At 33.8% G+C, this 21,836-nt stretch overlaps 2 protein-coding genes across 3 annotated transcripts; both read right to left on the reverse strand.

Annotated features, from left to right (window-relative positions):
• Positions 1 to 29: 29 nt before the first annotated feature.
• LOC105797108 (F-box protein SKP2A) lies at positions 30 to 3,161 on the reverse strand. Its single transcript, XM_012627042.2, has 5 exons — positions 3,023 to 3,161; positions 2,106 to 2,439; positions 1,091 to 1,439; positions 853 to 994; positions 30 to 550 (listed from the first exon to the last, which is right to left on the reverse strand). The coding sequence occupies exons 2-5, from the start codon at positions 2,357 to 2,359 to the stop codon at positions 177 to 179; spliced, it is 1,119 nt and encodes a 372-aa protein (XP_012482496.1). The 5' UTR covers positions 2,360 to 2,439; positions 3,023 to 3,161; the 3' UTR covers positions 30 to 176.
• Positions 3,162 to 16,282: 13,121 nt separating this feature from the next.
• Positions 16,283 to 20,706, reverse strand: LOC105797109 (ACT domain-containing protein ACR3). Of its 2 annotated transcripts, XM_012627043.2 has the most exons (9): positions 20,407 to 20,706; positions 19,007 to 19,265; positions 18,677 to 18,788; positions 18,326 to 18,371; positions 18,130 to 18,244; positions 17,805 to 17,872; positions 17,037 to 17,654; positions 16,817 to 16,921; positions 16,283 to 16,735 (listed from the first exon to the last, which is right to left on the reverse strand). In XM_012627043.2, exons 3-9 carry the CDS (start codon positions 18,745 to 18,747, stop codon positions 16,409 to 16,411), a joined length of 1,350 nt encoding a protein of 449 aa, XP_012482497.1. In that variant the 5' UTR covers positions 18,748 to 18,788; positions 19,007 to 19,265; positions 20,407 to 20,706; the 3' UTR covers positions 16,283 to 16,408. The 2 variants fall into 2 exon arrangements, with proteins under 2 accessions (XP_012482497.1, XP_052484061.1); XM_052628101.1 differs by lacking the exons at positions 19,007 to 19,265; positions 20,407 to 20,706 and having other exon boundaries at positions 18,326 to 18,461.
• Between the last annotated feature and the right edge of the window lie 1,130 nt (positions 20,707 to 21,836).

Here is a 21,836-nt window from a genome sequence, read left to right on the forward strand (position 1 = left end):
CGGCCCATGAACACCTCTAATCATCAGGGTTCTGTCAAATAATACTTTTTAATATTTTTTATAAATAATAAAAATATTTACAACGACAATGATTATTACCATGAGTTTAAAAGTTTCTCTGCATTCTTTTATATGTAAAAATCAATATTTATAGATATGAACGTTGAACATATCCTTCAATGAGCTGTGTGGAAAATAGTGTTGAAGGTCCGGTGAGCTTGAACCGCACAAGCACAATGCACGGAGGTTAAGTTCAAGCAACCACTCATAACAAGGGAGTGCCTTCCAGAGCAGGTATGAAGTGCAGGGAATGTGTCACATAAAGCCTGAACTGCTGATGGAGTCAGTGCCGTACACTGGCTTATATTCAGACTTTTTAGACCATCATCTTCATATCTACCTTTCATCGACGACTCCCACGTCAAACCTTTGTTCTTCACTCGGCTGTGAGCCAATGAGTACATCGCCCTGTCCGTGATGTTACGGCAATAGTACAGTCCGAGCGACCTCAAATGGAGACACTCATTTGCTAAAGCAATCACGCTATCATCTGCACCAATAAGCCAATAAATGTTCTTTATAGCATGCCATGCTTAAACCTTCAACTTCTTTGATATAGTGAACATGCATAGTGTTGTTATTGAATCAACATATAATACTGTTATTGAGATCATGAATACTCTTTAGGTGTCTGTAAAACTTGGTCCAGGGATAGGTTGACAAAATTTTAGGGGAAAATAAGACGGGTTTTCATGTTAACCAAGATATTGAGGCTTCAAGGAAAAAAGTAGGATCGTACATGTATGTTACATTGCATTATGAGATGCTAATAAGCACCACTGTAAGGGATACCTGTTATACGAACACAACCACACAGGTCCAGGCATCGGAGATCATGGCATCCGTATGCTAAACTCATGACTCCGAGATCGCCAACATTGTCACACCATCCCAGATTCAAAGATTGCAACATATTGCAGTTTCGTCCAATAGCCTATTATCAATACAAGCGATTCATTATCTTCTTACAGACAAGCAACTGATTTTTTGTCAGCAAGTAAACAATGACCCATCATGATATTGTTCATACCTGCAGTGCATGGTCAGTTGCAGCTTTAACACATCCGCACAGATTTAATATTTTTAGTTTTCGACAAAAATTAGTCAAATACGCGAGAGCTTCGTCGCTGAATGATGTGCAGCCGCTGATGTTAAGCTTTTTAAGGTTAGGACAACCGTGAGCCAATGCATACAAGGAGCGATCACTAAGCTTGAAACTTTTACTGAGGTCCAGGTCCTGCAGATCGTGACAAAACTTTGAAATAGTCTCGACAGCATTGTCCTCGAGCTGTGGATTCTCTTGGCGCAATATCAGAGTTTGCAATCTGGTGAATTTAGGTGCAAGAGATAGAACCAAATTGTTCATGTTCTTTCTACACCTGAAGATTGTAGACAACACAGTTATTAGCAAGTAGGATACAAAGGAACAAGACACAGAGTAAGCCATCCGTTTATCTTTACCAAAGGCAAGACCAAAACACGAGATTGAAGATAAGAAAAAGGCCAAAAACAGAGCAAACTCCACAGACACAACAACAAATCTAAATACAGTTAAGCAAGACGAGAAAGTTTCTGCCCAACATGTTAGATATCATGTATCTCAAGATCTCTGTCCTAGTGATGCTGCCATCGAGGATAAAGCATTGAGAAGAAGATGGGACAACCTAGAAAAGAACCGTGGAATGACAATCCGTTACCACAGAAGGCCAGACAAATGAGTCAATAAGCTGCTATACGTCAGAAACTATAAAGGTTATATCTTAGAGCTATGGATAAACAAACGCAGAACAGCAAATATCCTCGTTTTTTGCATTATATTAAAAACTCCAGCTACCACGAACATGAAAGCCTTATTGATTATCTTAGCAATAAGAAGGTTTGAAAAAACATGACATGTGTTTGCCAGCTTCATCAGATACTTCACAAACTGTAAAACTTTTCATTATTCCAAATTTTATAACCATTTGAGAGATAATAATAGCTAAAGCATATCAACAAGAAGCGAAACATAAACAAGGAAAGCTAAAAGACCATATATAGTATACCATGAGAGACAGAGTTGTGTGAGGCCCAAGCAAATGGCATCCCTCCACCCACTACAGACACTGGAAGCAACGATAGCGGTCTGATCATCGAGTAGTGAAACGATTCTCAACAGCAGCTCCACAGGGATATCTTTCCACTCAGTGATCCCCACACCATTCATCTTAACTCCCTCACTATTCCCAGCTGCAACCATCATCAGCTTCTCAAAGCATAAGTTCAAGTCTTCATTCCCAACTTTTGCTTCACCAATCATATTCACTCTCTCCTTCTCCCACCACCAATTCCACACAAACTTATATGCATATGTTTTCAGATAGATTATAGGTCTTGATCCTATAACCAGACATAAAAAGAATAGTCAGAAGAGATTAAAAAACCAAAGAGAAACCATCGAATTCAGTGAGAAAAGACAAGTGCCTAGAAAGAAAAACGAAACCCATGTGCCAAAACCTTGAGAAACTAGCATAAATGTACAATAGAGATAAAAACAATCAAAATCCTAAATCCTTTGAATTTTTCTCAAGTACCCAAGCTAAAATTATACCATCCTTTTCAGTTTAAACTCTTCTGGTCATATAATAAAACAAGTTACTCAAAAGAAAAAAAAAAGCATGTTTTTTTTCTTGGTACGAAAAAAAAGGAAACCATTTTAGCCATAATCAGTGAAAAAAAAAGGAAACTAAAGCAAATCCAATTTATCTGATTGTATAGACAAAGAAAAAAAAAAGTTGATAGCATAAAGAAGATGATCTTTTTCTTGTAAAAGATGGAAAATTTAACCTGCTTCAAAATCATCGGCTCAATTGTATAAGAAAAAAAAATCGATGAAACAAAAGTAAACAAGGGAAAATTCCCAAAAACAAAATTTTAGTTAAAAAAATGAAATTATGGAAGATCAAAGATTATGATCATATACCTTTTGTCGTTCTGGGTTTTGTTTATTTTGCTGCATTCGTTTGTTCTTTACATATTCATCTGGCTTTTGTTTCCATTGAAGAGTTTATAAAGAAGACATACAAGAGGGTGCAAAAAAAAGAAAAAGCGAGGGAGTAACGTACGAGGAGAGGATTAGCGACGTCTATGCCGCCACGTGTGTTAAATCAACGGTTGAGATTTAGTGGGTCCTACTTATTGACCCCACATATATATATATATATATATATAGTGAAGGTTTTTTTATCATCATTACCTGTTTAACAGTAAAGAAAGGGAATGGAGTCAAAATTCAATAACAAGTTACTGTTTTTTTCTAATCTATTTGGGAAAAAGAAATAGAAAAAGAAATAAATATATATATTTGTGGAATTTTGAAGCAATAATTTTATTTTATATTTCTTAAAGGAAGAGACTTTGACGCTAATTTTATTTTATATTAACATTATTAGTATATTTGAGTAATTTGTATAACATTTTACATGTTTAGATATTAAATTAGACCCAAAAAAATAGATGTCAAATTAGGAAAAAGTATACTAAATTGCATCTAAAAAAATATTCAATACCAAATAGGGGTGTTCAATCCGAACCGAACTAGTAGTAATCGAGTTAACCGAACTTTTTAAATCTTTAACCATTAATCGAACCGAAATTTTTTCAAAATATATTAACTTAACCGAACTATTTCAGTTAGTTCAATTGGTTAACCAAATTAACCAAAATTTTTATATTTTTTTGTTAAAATAAGTATAAAACATATTAAAAATAAATCGGTAATGTTTATTTAACCGAATTAACCAAAATAAAATTAACCGAATTGGTAATATATATTATTAGTTGTTTAAAAGTTTGGTTAATTTGGTTAATTACCCGATTTCGAATCGAATTAACCGATAACCAACCACCAACTGAATTAGATCGGTTAACTGACCGATTAACTTAATTAGTTTAGTTTGGTCGGTTGATTCGGTTTTAACCGAAACTTAAATACCCCTAGTACTAAACAAAGAATAAGTTTCAAATTCAGATATTAAATTAGAAAAAAAATGTCAAGCTTAAGAACCATATTGAACCAAAAAAAGTTTAAATACCAAATTTTAAAAAAAAAATTTCTAAGTGCTAAATGTTATAATAAACCTTGTTTAAAACCGAAGCCGCAGGACGAGGAAGGGAAGAAGAACAAGTTTATTTGTACTTTCTTTTTTCTTTGTCATTATTACTATTTTATTTTCTGATTGGGTAAAATTAAGGGAAATAAAATTTTCCTTTTTGAGATAAAGAAGTGGGACTACAGAGATGTGGGGTTGGGGTAGGGTTTGGTTTATGTACGATATGTTCATGTCTAGTTGGACTTGAAAATGACCCTAAAACTTTAATTAATTAAATAATTAATTTAAATATATTTTAGGTTATTAATTGAGTTTTAGTTTAATTGGTATTTATATTATTGTCAGTGTAAAAAAAATATGGATTCAAGTACACTGAAGTACATTATTCTCCTATTTAAAGGTTGTGGAAGGACTATGTGAAATTTTAAGCATTGTATAAAAAAAAGCAAATATAATAAAACCTATAATGGAATTATTTTTAAAATTTAGACAACTTGATATATTTTGTAACGTTTACATAGTATTGTATTGTATTTTTACATATTTAATTATGTATATAAATTATATAATATATAAAATAAATAAATATATTACAAAAGTATGAAACAGGTCAAGCTCAAGCATTGAATATTGAAATCCAAGCTCGACCCATATTTTAAATGGGCCTAACTTTTTTTTTTGTTTAAGTTCATTTTTCGAACTTACTATTTTTATCCAGTATCTCAGCTCATAAATAGTTCCAGGGGGGACATATGGGCACATTTTGAGTAAGAATGGCAATGGAGTGGAGCAGGCGAATGTTGGTAGATCCACTATTGCTACACAGTTGGCACGTTTTGCTCCATCATCTATCCTACTTCACTATGGATGTAAAATCCTAAAAACCACTACCACATTGATGGATGTTGGATGCATCTATCCCCGTCTGCCCGACTCTACCCTACTTCTATCTGATTCAATATGATTTTTAAAATACAAGTACCACACTAGACATTTTATGAAAGTATAAGTATCAAGTGTAACATTTTATCAAAAATATTTAAACATAAAACATAATAATACTTTCTATTACACATACATTTTTACTAAAATAATAATTTAATATGGTAAAATAGAGTGAAGCGAGAAGAAACAGGTAATTACCATAATCGTTCTAAAAAATCCACCTATCCGACTCTATATCTACTTTTTCAAAAGAAAAAGATCCCGTCCATTGTACAAAACAATTCTAAGCTTTGCCTTCACTAATTTAAAAAAGGTGATGGTGAAGTCCAATAGTTACATGGGTCATATTATTTTTACATGAATTTATGACACAATAATTTAGTTGAGTTGAGGCCATGACTTTCTGCATGAAATTGTAGGTACGTGAAATATATTATATTATTTTTAGGAAAAGTATTTAGGACAATTAGGAAACGAATCATTTTCACAAATTTCCTCTTATCTTCTCCTTTCCATTTCTTATTTTCATTTTACTTATCTCATTATCTCTTCATTTTCCCATCTTTTATCTAAAATTACTAAAATACAAATGTTGATGCCCAAACCATTTTACTTATCATGATTTAGGACCATTACCTTTTCATCATTTTTTCTTTTTCTTCACTATTTTTAAATGGATTTTGGACCATTTCTTCCTTTTTCTTTTCCCTCTATTTTTTTCTAAACATAAGATTTCATGTATTTAAATTTCATTTTTATTTTTTATATAAATAAAAATTGATTATTAAAATGATTTTTTAATGAAATAAACGAGATGCCCCAGTAATGGAGTTTTTTTTTATAGGGATTTTAGTTACAGCTATAAGCAAGAGGGGACCATTTACTGATTCCTATATCTATATCTGAATCTTGTATTCTTGGTGGCCATTACAATTGACCCATTCTTTTCTCTTTTTTTTGGTTAATATAATTTTAGTCCTTGAATTTGGTAATTAAGTTCATTTTGGTACTTGTATTTTTTTGTTTACTTTAATATTTTAATTTGGTAATTAGGTCCATTTTGATTCCTGAACTTGAATTCTATTAAGATTCGATGACATCTCATTTTGAGATTGCAGCACATCATTTGAAAGCTTTTAAAATATATACTCTTAATTTTCAGGTGGCAACGTAACACAATCTCAGAGTGTCATGCGTTAAACTTTTACATTTGTCAAGTTTATCGATCAATTAAGTATTAAATAGGATAAAAAAAAGTATATGTACTAAGTAGACTGAATTACGAAGTTTAAGGATTAAAAATTATATTACCCCTTTCCCCCTAATTTTTTTGTGTGTGATTTTGTTTTCCTTTTTAACAACTATTACATGCATCTCAATTTCACAGCCAATTGGGGGGTAAAATGAGATTATTGATTTCTCAGGTTTCAAATAAAGATGAGGACAGAAGCGACAAATTTGTTATTACAATTCGGTCAATTACATATTGCAGTGCGAATAGAAAAAGAGATAGGAAATTTGAAATTAGAATTTCCATTTTTTTTAATATGGGAAAAGATTTGGATTCAAATTTTGAATATTAAATTTAATATCAATTAAGATTTCAAATTAAGAATATCAAAATTTACCATGACTCAACTTACCAAAATTAAATCTTAAATGTTTTTTTTTAGAACATAAAAATCCAAAAAAAATTACATTAAAATAAATCTAATTTTCTAAAGGGGAGGCCTCAAACACATGTAGTCTTTCTCTCCTCTCTTGTACAAATTTGGCCATTCCATCAGCTTTCCTGTTGTCCTCCCTAGGAATATGCCGAAGGATCCAATGTCCTATTCTCGATAAAAGATTGTGAATTCTCCTAACCAACAACGAATCTAAACTATTAGGAGACTGATCATGAATTGCGTTGACTGCCTCTATGCTATCAGTCTAAATTAGCACACTATCATATCTCTGCTCTAGAAGAAACGCTAAACCATCCATGATGCCTCATAACTCAGCCTCAGCAACAAAATAAAATCCCAAATACTTGTTATATCATATGATCCACCTTTCATTTCTATTTTGCAATACTCCCCCTGTTGCAGCTAATGCGATATCCAATTTGACCACACCATCTAACCTTAATCAAATCCAATTACCGCGCAGGGAAGAAAGTGAGCTTGTAGTTTGCAAATCAGCCCTTGTTACCTTATTGTTAAAGGAGACATACTGTTTGACCCAACTGTAGAAAACTTTAATAATTTTCCTTGCACTCCATAGAATATCCTGAAATGTGAGAAGGTTGCGATTTTTCCAGATACGCCACACAATGAGACCAAAGATTCATTGTCAATCAACGTCCCCCAAATGTATCTGTTGATGGTTCCGTAGATTTGCTGCTAGCTACTCCACTAGGCCACCTAAATAAAACCAAGATAGCTTATCTATTGGGGCTATATACTCCCAAATATCACTAGATGCAGGACAATATCTTAAAACATGTAGCACATCTTCAAACCCGTGACGATAAAACCCATAAAAACTATCATAACCAATGCGCCTTTTTACTTTTTCCACGTTAGTAAGGAGTTGTTGCTGAAAGGCAAGCCAAATGAAGTACCTAACCTTTTGAGGGCCTTGAATTTTTACAGAACCTGCCAAACCTCCTCTTTTGGATTCTACGACCCTTCCCAAATCCTCCCATAAGCACTTTTGAGTGTGAAGGATCCTATTGTTGTACCACCCTATGTAACTATATCCGAACCTATTGTTGGATGTGGCGGGGGAATCCCTACAATCCTTCGAATTATCTCGTCTAGAAGCCAAAGTCGAAAAAAATCAAGATTCCAATACCCTTCTTTAGTGGCCATATCCCTAAGAAGGTAGAACGTCACCAGATTGGAGTGAGATGGGATATAATTACAAAGAGGCCCAACAATAGGAACTCAAGGGTCCCTCTAGCATTTGATACTGATCCCATCCTCCACTCACCAAAGTAAATTCTCTCGTATGAGCAACCATACCTTTGATAAACCTCTCCAAAGAAAAGAGCCACTTCTTTGGGCCAAAGTCTCTGGTAAGCCATTTTGGATCCTATATTTTGCCATAAGGACACGAACCCAAAAAGCATCAGAATCTAAAATAATCTTAAATTTGAGTTTCATCATGAAAGCTGTTGTAACCGCCTTAAGCCCAAACCACTGTCGAGGCTGACAAATGGATTCCCAACTGACCATGGCCATTTTTCCCACTACTAGAAGACCTCCAAATGAATTGCGTAACCAAATGTTTAATTTCCTCACAGAGTCCCTTAAGGATCATCATGGACTATATAAAATAGTTGGGTATCGTTAAAAGGATTGATTGAGCAAGTGTGGCCCTTCCAACTATGGAAAGTTGTCATACATCCCAACTGTGCAACTTGCTCCTAACCTTATCCATAAAAAACTTAATGTACTATTGGTAACCTACTCGTGAAATAGGGACACCCCCAAGTAAAAGCCCAGGTTATGCGCTTTATGAAAATCAAAGATATTGCTAAGCCTCCTAGCTAAAACATCATTAACCTTTTTGGAGAACCAAATGTTGGTCTTTCGCACATTGATTCGATCCTTTAAGTACTCACAAAATCTATCCAATATTCATTTAAGAATCTTGGCTTGTTGTACATTAGCGTGGCTAAATAATATGAGATCATCTAAAAAAATGTGTGAAAAAGTTAGGCCTAAACGGGTCAATCTAACCGGAGTCCACTATTTAGAGTCGATGGATAAACGTATGTTGTGCCCAAGCCACTCCATACACATGAAAAATAGGTACAGAGATGGCAGACACCCTTGACAGACACCTCTGGCTGGCTTGAATTTCTACAAAGGGACACCATTTCATAGAATCTGTATAGTAGAGTTCGTAATGGTAGACATTATGACATTAATGAGAAAAATTAAGATACCTGTATCTTGTAAAGATGTCTCAATAAACTCCCACCGAACCCAGTCATATGCCTTCTCCAAATCTATTTTGATGACCAACCATCTTTTATTCTTCTGCCTACTCTTCATAGAATGAATTACCTCATGTGCAATGATGATGTTGTCTGTGATATTTCTATTGGCTATACAGCCTGTCTGTTCCAAAGCTATTAGCTTTGGAAAGACTACTTTAAACCGATTGAAAATGATATTCATAACCAACTTATAAAGAACCGAGCATAAACTGATTGGTCGAAACTATGAAAAGATCTCTAGACCTTGGGAATAAGGAATATTAAGGTGTTATTCAAATCCGGATCAATAGTATCTCCAGCAAACACCTCATTAACCCATTCACAAACAGAGTTACCTATTTGCTTCCACTAATTCTAGAAGAATAAAGCGTGGAACCCATTACCGCCTGGTGCTTTTAAAGGGCCATATTGAACATAGCTCTCTTAATTTCCTCATTCGTGACCGACTTTCCCAAAAACTGAACCTCCTTATCCTCTAATTTAGGAAAGGAACTTGGAGGGAGACTTCTCATCGGACCTGGTTTCTCACCATAAAACTTTTGAAAGAAACTAACTTCCTCATATTGAAGCTCATCTTCATAAAAAATCTAATTTCCCTTATCATTTTTCAAAGCATTGATCCTATTAAATTTCCTCCTTTATAAAGTGCGCCTATGTAAAAAACTGGTGTTATGATCTTCCAAATACAACTAGTCATACCTAGCTTTCCGTTTCCGAAGTGCAAAACAATTTCCAACTCTTTGCGCACCTCCATTTCTAATTGCAAAAGATGATTCGAATGCACTAGGTCCAACTCCCGCTGAATGCTCATGAGCCTCTAGGTAAATATTTTTTTCAAGTTTCAATGTGCCCAAACACATCATTGTTCCAAACCTAGATATAAGAAGTGAAACAAGCGAGAGATTCTGTTATACTACTATTGAAACTCTAATTTTTCTTAACAAAATCTAAAAATTTCGGATGCTCGACCCAACCAGCCAGAAACTTATAAGGACGTCCTTAGGGAATTTTAACTTTTGGTTTAGGAGAAAGAAAAAAAGGCCCGTGGTCAGACTTGGGCCTCGAAAGGTGAGTCACCAAGCTATTAGGAAAAGCAGTAACTCACGCTTCTTTACAAATTACTCTATCTAACCTTTGGATGACCCCACCTTTATGCCAAGTAAACGTTGGACCTCTAAATCCTAAATTATGAAGCTCACATGATTCTAAAAACTCACCAAATAAAGAGTATCTCATTCCTATGACCCGCCTACCCCTTTTCTCATCAGACAAGAGGATAGTATTAAAATCCCCGATCGCTAGCCAGGGAATCTTTTCGCTGTAAATAGTCAATTTCAATCCTTCCCGAAGAAGTCCCCACTTCTGTTTGTCAGGATTGTCATAGGCAAAGGCGATTAAAGCCAAATGTCGAAGGGAGCTATCAAATACCCTCGTCAAAATGAATTGGGGGTAACTTCTAACAACCTCAATACATAATGATTTCTTCAACCAATCTAAATTCCTCTCGAAAAACCAATTGCCTCAACACGATGAGAAAATTGGAAACCAAGTTTCACAATAATTGAGTTTACTTTACTCCCACTAACTTTCATTTCATAAAGTCCCACAATATTAGACTTAAACTCCAGGTTGTACACACGAAAAATACGCGAGGATTTAATACTGGGACATCCTTGACAATTCCATGCAAAAATAGAAAAACTCATAATAATATTAAATGAACAAATAGTGAAACTAACCTCTATTGGCCAAACAGAGCCATTGTCGCATGATGCTTACCACCAGTGACCTTCTCCCCTTTACCAGCTACAGATTGAATCTGAAAATTAATAAGTTGACCATCGAGTTAATTATTTTTGACACTGGGACCTTGAAATTCCCTATGAGTTTAAATCAACCTCCACACTCCCGTGTGGTCCTATTAAAAGGCCTACTAGTATGGTTAAGATTGCTTTTGTTCTCAGAACCATGCCCTTTCGGTGTCACCTGATCAATACCTGTATCCCCAAAGATCTCACCCTCTGGGGAGCCACTAGCCTTCAGGTCATAATTCTCTTTAAAAGAGATGGTTAAATGCCTCCCAAATCTAAGACCCCGACAGATGATTCTACAAGTGAGTCCACCGGTCTTTCAAAAGTGGGGTTGAAATATGATGTAGTGTTAGACTAGAGAACATATAGAAATAGAGAAATGACATCATCTTCAATCATATGTGTGGATGCCACTTGTAACACATGCATTTCCAAAGAAGCTGTTGAATCGGGGATCACCAAGGCGTTCTGTTTGGGTTGGACTAACGACTTGTTGGAAAAAATTAGTATGGGTTGTAGACACTAGTCCCAATTTCTCTAAAATTGACCTGGACTCTAGACCGACCTTCTTTCCACTCGTCTTAATTAAGTTTCTCCAACCTCCATACCAGACCCGCTTTCATCCATAGGCACAACGTCACCCCTCTCTCCAGGCCCAATAGCCTTCATTTGGTCCATTCTATTTAATGCTCCCATGTTCGCCTTAGATGGCCCAACATCCACCTTATTCTTTCCTTTTAAATTGTCTCATGTGAGATTTTCCAAAAAAAAAAAAATCCCATTTCTGGAAATTTGTTAACAGTTTCCATTTTTTAGCTATTTCAATCTCGGCGTCTCTATTGTCAAGGCCAGGCAAAACCTTAAATTTAGATCCTACCGAATCAAAATCCTAATTTTTATGCCGTTGATTCCTACTGTCCCTTGTATTCCGCCAAGGTTTTTGCTCAACCAACATGGCCTGAATGCCTCTACCCTCTCCACCGTCGCCTCACCTATTGGTCGCGCCTTCGACGAAGCTTTCTTCTCACCTGACTTGCTTAGATCTATAGTAGAAATAAAGCACGAGTCTTTCACATGTCTATACCGACCACATGAGAAACATACAGTTGGCAACGACTCAAATTCCACTCTCTACATCCTACCATTGATTAGGATTTACAAGACAAGTGGTCGATCAAGGTTGACATATATCACTAACCTAGTGAACATTCCTTTCAATTTGTTATCGGTCATGAAGTCAAGTTTTGCCACTTTGCCAACCAGCCCACATATTTCCTCCAAAACTTTCCTTTTGTACAAGAATCCCGACAAGCTAGGGAGCCGAATCCAAGCCATCACCACACTAGGGAATGACTGTAACGAGTTGAAATCCAGGGTCCACGGCTGAACCGTGAGATACTGCCCAAACACAATCCAAGGTCCCTGGGTAAGAACATTCTCATAATCCTTTGAACTTTGGAATTTAGCTAAGAAATAGTTATTTTCAATATCCATGAATTGAAATAGCGAAGATGGCTTCTAGAGGATAGAAATCCAATTAGGTAAGGTTGAATACCTTGTGTTCCGTCCAGGAAGCTTCCCCACCACCATACTAGACATGTCCATCATCAATAACTATTGCATCCTATCGAAAAATTCAATTGTTGGAATTCCATTCATTGTGGATTTCGTATTGTCTCCCTCAAAAAGTTCAAGGTCCTCTTCAATCCCATTCCTAGAATACATGGAAAAATTCTTAGATACAAAGGCTCTTTTTCTCAACAACCTATCTTTCCATGAAAACACAGGCTCCGGTGACAGATCCACCGAGATCTCAATGCCCTCCTCACCTTTCTTTCCTTTGAAGAAAACCTTTTTGGTATTCTGATCATCAACCAATCAGCCACCACCGTCTTCTTCGGTGCCTTTTGGCATATTTGGTTGCAATTATTGTTTGTCGATTGAACTTTTAAAATTTTCAAATTGAATCTTTATGATAAATAATTCAATCTTAAATGTTGATAAAACAAATTTGTTACATAAAAATCACTAGCATATTCATTGACATTGTATGTTGATTTAGAACATATATTGGAATATATAACATTTAGTAAAGGAAGCAAAATGCAATTCTGACTCTTAAATAAAATCCATCCATATGCATAGCACGGTTAATAAAACTATTGAAGGGCTAACCTAGAATTATTGGACTGGCTAGCCTGTTACCAAGCACAATAAGCCACCCATTAACTACACTTATTAGTGCCTCCAATTATTTCATGAAAAAAAGCCGAAGATGCATTTAAAGTGATTTAAGACTTAGTAGGGACTAGGAACTCATTAACCCAGTTAAAAAATTATGTTTGTCCAAAATTTTATTTTTTATTTTAAAATAATTAAATTTTTATCATGTAAAATTTAAATTTAAAAATTGCATATAAAAGTAGCTCCTTCATTAATATTTTAATAAATTATCTCTCATTCAAAAATTAAATTTACCACTTGAAATATTTTAAATAAGCATCTGATAACAACTTTCGTAAACAAATCTTCCAGCAATTTCAAATGCACTTAAAAAGATGAGATATTTCAGCCACTCAAACTTTGCTCTCTTTTCTCCAAGTTAATCTAAAAGATAATAATAAACATTCCATACTCCTCTTTTATTTACTGCTTAAAACATTTAAAATAGTTCAACATTAATGTTAAATAAAAGCAAACTCAAAGGAAATTTATTTATGATGAGTATGTTCCTCTAATATTTAAAAATATAATTTTAATAATATTTTTTATTTGGTTAAAATGATAAAATTTAATATATATAATTGCCCATTACTAATGCTTGAAGTTTAAAAGTAGCATCATTTCATTTATTGATTTATTTTATGCAAGGATGAAATTATGGAAGAAATCAATCTTTGCTCAAATTAAGGAAAGCCAGGCTATTACAGCTAATACCATGTTTATATTTATATACTCTTGATTTTTTAATAATATGTCTCGTTTATTTTTTATTTTGTTTTTAAATATCTATTAAATTAAATTTTTATATATTTTAAATAGTGAAAGCAGTTTTTGAATTCAATTTAATTATTTTTTGGAAAAATAATATTAAAATTTGATTCCACCCAACATTACTAAACATAACATGTCAAAATAATTATTTTAAATATGCTGTGAACACTCAATATTAAATTCTGTAATTTATATGGTCATAGTTGGATAATTATAATTCCACTATTGATAATAACTTGTAATGACAGATAACTCCAAACAGAAGTAACCATATAGAATGAGATTTCTCCACTTTTTATTTTTAGTGATTATAAACCGAATTAACATCAAATAGGTTAAAATATGCCATAAACCCTATACTCTTTACAAATTGGGAATTTAATCTCTATACTTTTATTTTCTAAAATTTAAGTTCAACTGTCAAGACTATTATTATTTTTTGTTAGATTTATTGGTGTGACATTTTGAAATAATAAAAAAAAAAACTCACTTGGTAACCATATAACTAAAAAGATCACATTGTAATGAACCTGAATTCAGCAAAAGAATTTTAATAGTGTTAACAATTGAACTTGAAATTTAAAAACTCATGACATATTTTAACCTTACAAATATTTTTAGTTGACTTGGGGAAGTTTCAGGAGGCAAGTAGGTGTCTTGGCCTCCCAAAAATGATAAATTAGCTATATGGTCTGTTCAAATTTTATGAAATTATAAATTAATATAATGATAAAATTGTACTTTGATCTCCAAAAGTTTTTATTATTCATTTTTTTATCTCTTAAAGCAATTTTTAACTTCACCATGAGAAAATCCTCATTCGTTGTTGAATTAATGAATTTTCTTTCTATATAAAAAATAATATTAAAGTAATCAATTAAAAATTAAACTGATAAGAAGTTTAGTTAGTCCATAGGTTGAACAGGTCGATTTTATTAAAAAATAATTATAACTGTTGAGTATTCGTTTTTCCTCCTCTCTCTTGAGGGTTTATTTACGTATTTGTAAGGTACGATCCTTTGATGTGATGTACTAGGATCAAATAGGCCCAATACATGTTAACACATACCCTCTCTTAAGATTAACACGTGTCTCCCAAGTATGAGTTCACTTGCATTGTGGAGAAGTGCATGGGCGAACCATGCAGGCGAACTACATGACAATGAGCTATATACTTTTGAAGTAAGAAGAGTCGGGTCGGCCCTAACTGGATAGTGGGTCAGTCCAGAAACGGATAATGGCGAGCACTATAAAAATAACAAATATTAGATATAGTAAAAATATTAATAAGTATATGTATTTGGTAAAATGACATGGTCTTTGTTATATATTCAAGGGGTTGAAATGTGTTAAAATTTGGTCATATACAATAAATTTTTTTTTTGAAAAACAACTTTTCTTTTTCTTGGTTTATACTAAGTACGAGGATTTTTGTTTTATGATAGGTATGTGATTGAATAACTCGTTAAATTTTAGTTTAATCAATGTATTTTTAAAATAAAAATTTTAGTTTAATCGATTAATTCATAAATAAGATCTATTTATTATCATTAAAAATGTATACATATAGATATAATTTTAAAAAGATTGAGATTAGAATATTTGAAATTTAATTTTTTTATAGCGAGTGGAATAAATAAATAAATAGAGTGAAATGCAAGAAAACAATCATATTTCTTGTGCCTTCGGAGTACGTAATTCCGTCATCCCGGTCCAAGTCAAACGCATGCTTGAACAACTAGTAAAGCCATTCTAAACTCAACAAAGAAGCATTCAAATTTCCAACCCATTTTTTATTCATGTAAATTGGAGTTGAATTTCGACTTTGAAAACTGCTGATTTGGTTTAGTGCGATAAATTAACTATATAAGCAGTTTTTCTTTTTTTATTTGTTCTTTTAGTTTTTGGTTATTTATTTAGTTTAGTGGGATAAATTAACGATGTAAGTCTACTTCGACCCGTGATTGTATCAAGCACTGTCACCCTAAAACTTGACTTCCTAGGATGGATTTTTGATGTAATAGTCCTATTATGCCATAACATATGGAATGTAATGTATGTATTCTGAAGTGCATTATCACATCTCAACCCCTCAAATCTACCTATAAACTTTCACGATTTCACCTCTAAATCCTAACCCTAAACTCTTAAAAAACTCTAACCTTAAACTTAACAAAATTGAAAAAGCCCAACCCTAGGAGAGAGAGGGGAAAAGCATGAACTATTTTCTTAAATTAAAAAAAAAAGCCTAAAAGGGAAAAAAAAAAAAAAAGGGGCTTATGGATGTAGTAAGAAACGAACTCAATTCCCATGTTCAATTTTATATCCGACTGTTTTGGAGTTTGGATATTAACGTTAAATTAGTATACAGTAAGAGTAACAGAAGTGGATTAGGCTCACAAGCTTCACAATTCGCAAGCATTTATTTTTAAACAAACTAGGGATAACAAGTTCTTCCCATGGTTGATATGCAATAGCTAGCATTATTCTATACATTTGACATTGATTTTCTTCTTTCAAGCCAAGAACTTTTCCAATAAATTCCCAAAGAAGAAGCTTGTTTTAGCCCATCCGCTGGTCTCTGCCTCCCGTGCTTTCGTACTTGATGGATCCTTCTTTACGTTTAGCATCATTGTCTGTCCGATTTCTTTGCGAAGTGCTTCGATTGTCTTTGCATCTACAGGATTACCGTAAGCATCTCTAACATAGAAAACATTCACTGCTTTCTCCCCAACTGTTGACACCCCTGCTCTTCTAACGGACAATCCGTTCTCTCGGAGAATCCTTGTTACTTCGGACAACAACCCAACTCTGTCCTTTGCGCAAAGCTCCAGGCTTAAACCCTGCATTCGTTACATGGATCATGTTTTTCTGCTTATTTTGTGTACGAAATGCAACATTTCAGCTAGGTACATTCTACTCACCTCACTCACTCTTCTATGAATGGCGGCTTCGAGACATTTAACAACCCTTTCTTTCTCTCCTTCAGTATCAAGTGTGCAGCCATCCATGTGGCGAATAAAATATTCCTACGATTCGAAAGACATTAGGATAACTTATGCACATATAACCTAATTTGATACAATACATGGACGGAAGTTCTTCTGGTCCTTTCTGAAAGATTATGAGAAATGATGGGTTTACCTGTGAAGCATAAGGACCGTTGGATGAGATGTTAGCATGAAAAACTACATATTGCATGTCCGTGAGCGTGCAGACAATGTCAAACATGAGCTTAGCTCGATCTTTGCACCGGACAGTAACAACCGAGTATCCTTTCTCCTCACAGCGCTCAACTGTGATCTTTGGTTTGAAGGATGGAGGATAGTCAACCTCAGTTGTCACTCCACCGCCTTCGTAATCCCTATCAGCAAACAGCATTTGATGAAGCCGGCGATCAATATGAGTGAATCCCATGGAGAAGCTGGTACGAGCCACATTGTCATCGTCCTCACAACCACGCATGATGTGCTTAAGCTGCTCCTCCATAATAGACAGTCTGTTGGGATCATCCACAGACCCACTCGTGGTATTATCATTGACATAGAGAACACATGCTATTCGTCTATTATGCGTCCATACTTCCGCAACAGTAACATTGAAGTGAAGGTTGGCAAGGACAGCCGAGATCTCTGATAAGAGACCAGGCCTGTCCCTTCCAATGAGTTCGATTGCAGTGTGATTACCAAAAGAGTGCACCCCGACACGTTTGCCAGGGCAGTCTTTCATCCCATCTGTAGTGTGGCCCTTAGGTCCTAGAACCTGTTAAAATAAAAATACAGTGTCCTATGAATGCATAACATGGTAGTAGGCCTCAAGAAGAGCGGAAAGAGAGGGAGAAATACACCATTTTACAAGCATCATAATTTAGCAAAAAAGAAGAGAAGTTCGAGAGGAAAAGAAACCACATACCCTCTCTATGTAATCAATGGTTTTTCCATCGGTGATCTTTTTTCCTTGTTGATCCGTGACGTGAAACACTGTTTGCAAAGAATAAAAAAGTGTCAAGTACTCAGTATTGGGAAGAGAAAAACGGAGGGGGAGAGGAACATAATGCCATTTTCCTGCTACTGCTATAGCCATATACGTTGATGCTTATCCGTAATTGATCTGTTTAACAGTAAAGAAAGGATGAAACTACATTCTGCTTTATAGTTGAAAGGACCTCCATAATATAGGAACAAAGCTCTATCGCCTAACATAAACAGAACAAATCTAGTATATATCATTATCCTACCATCCATGAACCATCCACCATCAGAGGAGACATAAGCTTTGGTAATAATGAAGTCAAGGTCCGATAGTATTTGCACAACTTCCAGCAATATTCCGGGTTTATTCACGCTGTCAACCTATATGCAAATAATGATTTAGCTGTTAGCACTAAGAATGATTGATACCGCCCATTAAGTTTGTTTTGTATTGAAATTTACCTTTATAAGAGTACAGTCACTGCAACTCGTGTTATCGACGGACACCCTGCCGGAAAAGGTATGAGAAACAAAGAGTTACAACTATAGAAAGGTCTTCACTGCTAAATGTGCCTGAAATCTTCTCCAATGCTCTGTCCTTTTATATGGAAAAAAAACCCCTTATAACACAGAAACACAATTCGGTAGCATAACATTTGATCGATTTGCATATTTTTGCAAACTGTAAATCCAAGGAATTATAGTGACTCAACCATCAAGGTTGTTGAATTTTGTTGCTTGTTTTGGGACAATAACGATAACAGACCTCAAAGAAGAAAAAGAAAAAAGGCATGTGGATAAAGAAGGTAGAACCTTGGAGGATTTATTCTGACACTCAGGTTCTCATACTCGGGATCAAAGTATGGCCAACAAACTTTAGCCATTTAAACCGCAGCTTCACAATAATCCGAATGTGTTTCTCTTTCTGTGTCAAAGCAGAATAAGCTCAGTTATCAGGAGATACACATTAACTATTATGTAAGAAAAAAAGTTTCATATTCTCTCGAAAAGAGATTGACTTAAACATGTAGATGCAAGTTATTAAGATTCATCAAATCAGCCAGAAACATGTGAAATGTATCTGAAGGTGCACTCTAGTATTGCAAGCCACCGAAAAGGAAGGAAATCTTTCCGAACATTTACCTAATATGAACAAACAAACTGAAAAGCCTAGCTTCACAAGTTCTATATCAAACGGCTTGTAGTTGAGGAGCAAGCAAAGGAGCTGTAAATTACAATGATAGACGATATCTTCAATCTTTGTGCACGACAAGAAGAGTAACTACTGTTTCCGAAGAAAACAAGAAAAGGTCTTCTTTGATGATTTAGCTTGTAGTTAAGGTTGCCTAATTTGGCAATCCTAGGTGGATGGAAATCAGGTTCACATTATGGCAACAAAAATCTGCAAATAAAGTGGAGGAAAAATTAATAATGCAAATACGGAGAATCCAAAATCATTTTAGCGTCATTATATGTTCTTATATATATCTATGTATCTTTATAAACTTCATCGAGCAAAGAACATTGAAGTATTGAAATTAATACAAGCTATGCAACAAACCTCAACTACTAATCCAGTAAAGGCATTTCTCAAGCTCTTGCTTAGTAATTTTAACTCTACCAGTCATAAGACGGGTTTGCAACACTACTTATGCCCAATCTTTCGACTTAAAGGATCAATCCCTCTAAGACTTCAATCCGGGAATAAATCATACAACAGAATAATGCATCCCTTGTGAATCACAGCTTTAAATGTTTGATACCTTTCAATTCTCATTCCTCCCTACGAAAATGCTTAGTTTGGATATGTTTGGTTCAAACCCGAAGACCCAAACCAAAGGTAGTGTATGATTAGAATTAGTACTACCAATGTAACAGCAAAGAACAAAATTGACCAAAACAACTATGAATTGGCATAAGGATTTGATTTTTAACATTTTCTTTTTCCGAAACATCCGTATCAGGAACAGTCTACATACTGCCATTAAGCCTCACTATCAGCAGCATCACCACTGTTTGTTGCAAATATCTTATCAAGGCCGTCAATTCTTAAGAGGAATTAAAAGTAAATAATAATAGTAAAGTGGGAAATTGTAAATGAATTTACTCCAGTTAACTAATTAGTCATTATCACTAAGGAGTCATTATCACTATATTAATCCCACAAAGGAAAGAAATTTTAACAATCAATCAATTAATTAAAGCTTGAAACTAGTGAGAGCTTGCTGCAAAATTCATCCTATAAAAATACCAAAAGAGAAGCTGAATATTCCTTAATCCAAGTTGTACATCTCAGAAGGAAACCTGCAAATTCTCAGGAGAAAAACACAGAAAAACAAAATGAAAAGAAACATGAAAGAATACCCTACTCAGTAAAGAAGATGACTTAACTGGAAAACAGAGCAAATTTATACGCAGCCATATATGGTAGTAATTGAAACAAGAACTCCATGCAGAGAAAAAAAAAGAACAAGAACAAGAACAAAGAATTCAGATTACCCATCTCCGGGAGAGATGTTAAAAAAAGTACTAAACTAAATTACCTTTGAAAAACCCTTAACTTATACAGCTTTGCTTCTTCTTCTTCTTCTTCTTCTTCTTCTTCACATTCTATCTTAGTAAAGGGAAAACCGAAGAGAAAACTTTCTTGTTCTTTTTGTTTTTTTGGTGAGTGAATGAATCTTTTAAAAGAGAGATTCTATGCTTTTCTACGTTGGAATACCACTTTCATAAAATCATCATGCTTTGCTTTCTATATGTTTCAACCAAAATTCGAGCTTTTCTCTTTTTTTCTTGAGCAAATGGAAGCTGAGAAAAATGAGAGAGACCACTTGAAAAAATTATGACTGATAAGAACGGCGTTGGGATTTAAATAAAATATAAAATAATATTATTGTAATACAAAATGATTAAAATATTATGTTTATTACTCAGTAATGACACGAGGCGACAAAATCGACCTTCTTCTTATAGTTTCTGTAAGTTCAAGTTTAAACCCACTCTCAGCTGTGCGCGTGAGTGATGCTGACGTGGATGATTGTAAAGTATTGGTAAATATATATATTTTTGTGAATTATAAAGAGGAGAAAACAACTCGACCAGTGCGACTTGAGCTTAAGTTATATTTGGGTGATGAATATTCTAACCATTAGGTCATTACATGAGATTTAATAATATTTTATTTTAACTTCTTACATTTGATATCTAAATTTGATGATTTGTTTGAATTGTAATAACCATGGTATAATCATAAGTACAAATCCGAATAATTATAAGTATTAAACTATTACAAATGGACTATTTGAGTAACCACAAGTACAACCAAATTAATATAGCATAAGCGGATTAAGAACTGATACGATATCAAATTTGATAACTTTTAAAATATGATATTTGAGTTTTTTTCTTACCGTGGTTCATATATTTGATACAAATTATATATTTTAGTACTAAGAGATAAAAAATATTAATTTTAATGTTTAATTAGAACTTTAACGTTGTTTTGAAAATTTATAATTTATAACTAATTTTATTAAATCAATCTTCAAATTGAAAAAATCATAGATTATATTTAATAAATTAAATAAATTTATAATTAACCCTAAAGTTATTTTATTAACAAAATCAAGAAAATTTAAATTTAATAATATTAAAATTAAATCTAAACTATATTCTTTTTCTTATTTTGATACCTAAACTTTTTTGGTCACTAATAGTATTTAAACTATTTTTTCTTTCAAGTTGGTACCATATTAGTTAAAGTGTTAAGTCTACTTTAAAAAGGCTTAATCTATAAACTGATACCTAAATTATATCTTTTTCTCATTTTGGTACATAAACATTTGTTGGTTAAATCATTAAATCTATTTAAAAAAAGTAATCAACTAAAATTGACATGTGATAAAAAAATGAAAAATGTTATTTTCTCTTATGTATATCCAACAAATCAAGTCACAAGTTCTCAATTTCATCA

The sequence above is a fragment of the Gossypium raimondii genome, chromosome 3, assembly GCF_025698545.1.
Source record: "Gossypium raimondii isolate GPD5lz chromosome 3, ASM2569854v1, whole genome shotgun sequence".
NCBI classification, from domain to species: Eukaryota; Viridiplantae; Streptophyta; class Magnoliopsida; order Malvales; family Malvaceae; genus Gossypium; species Gossypium raimondii.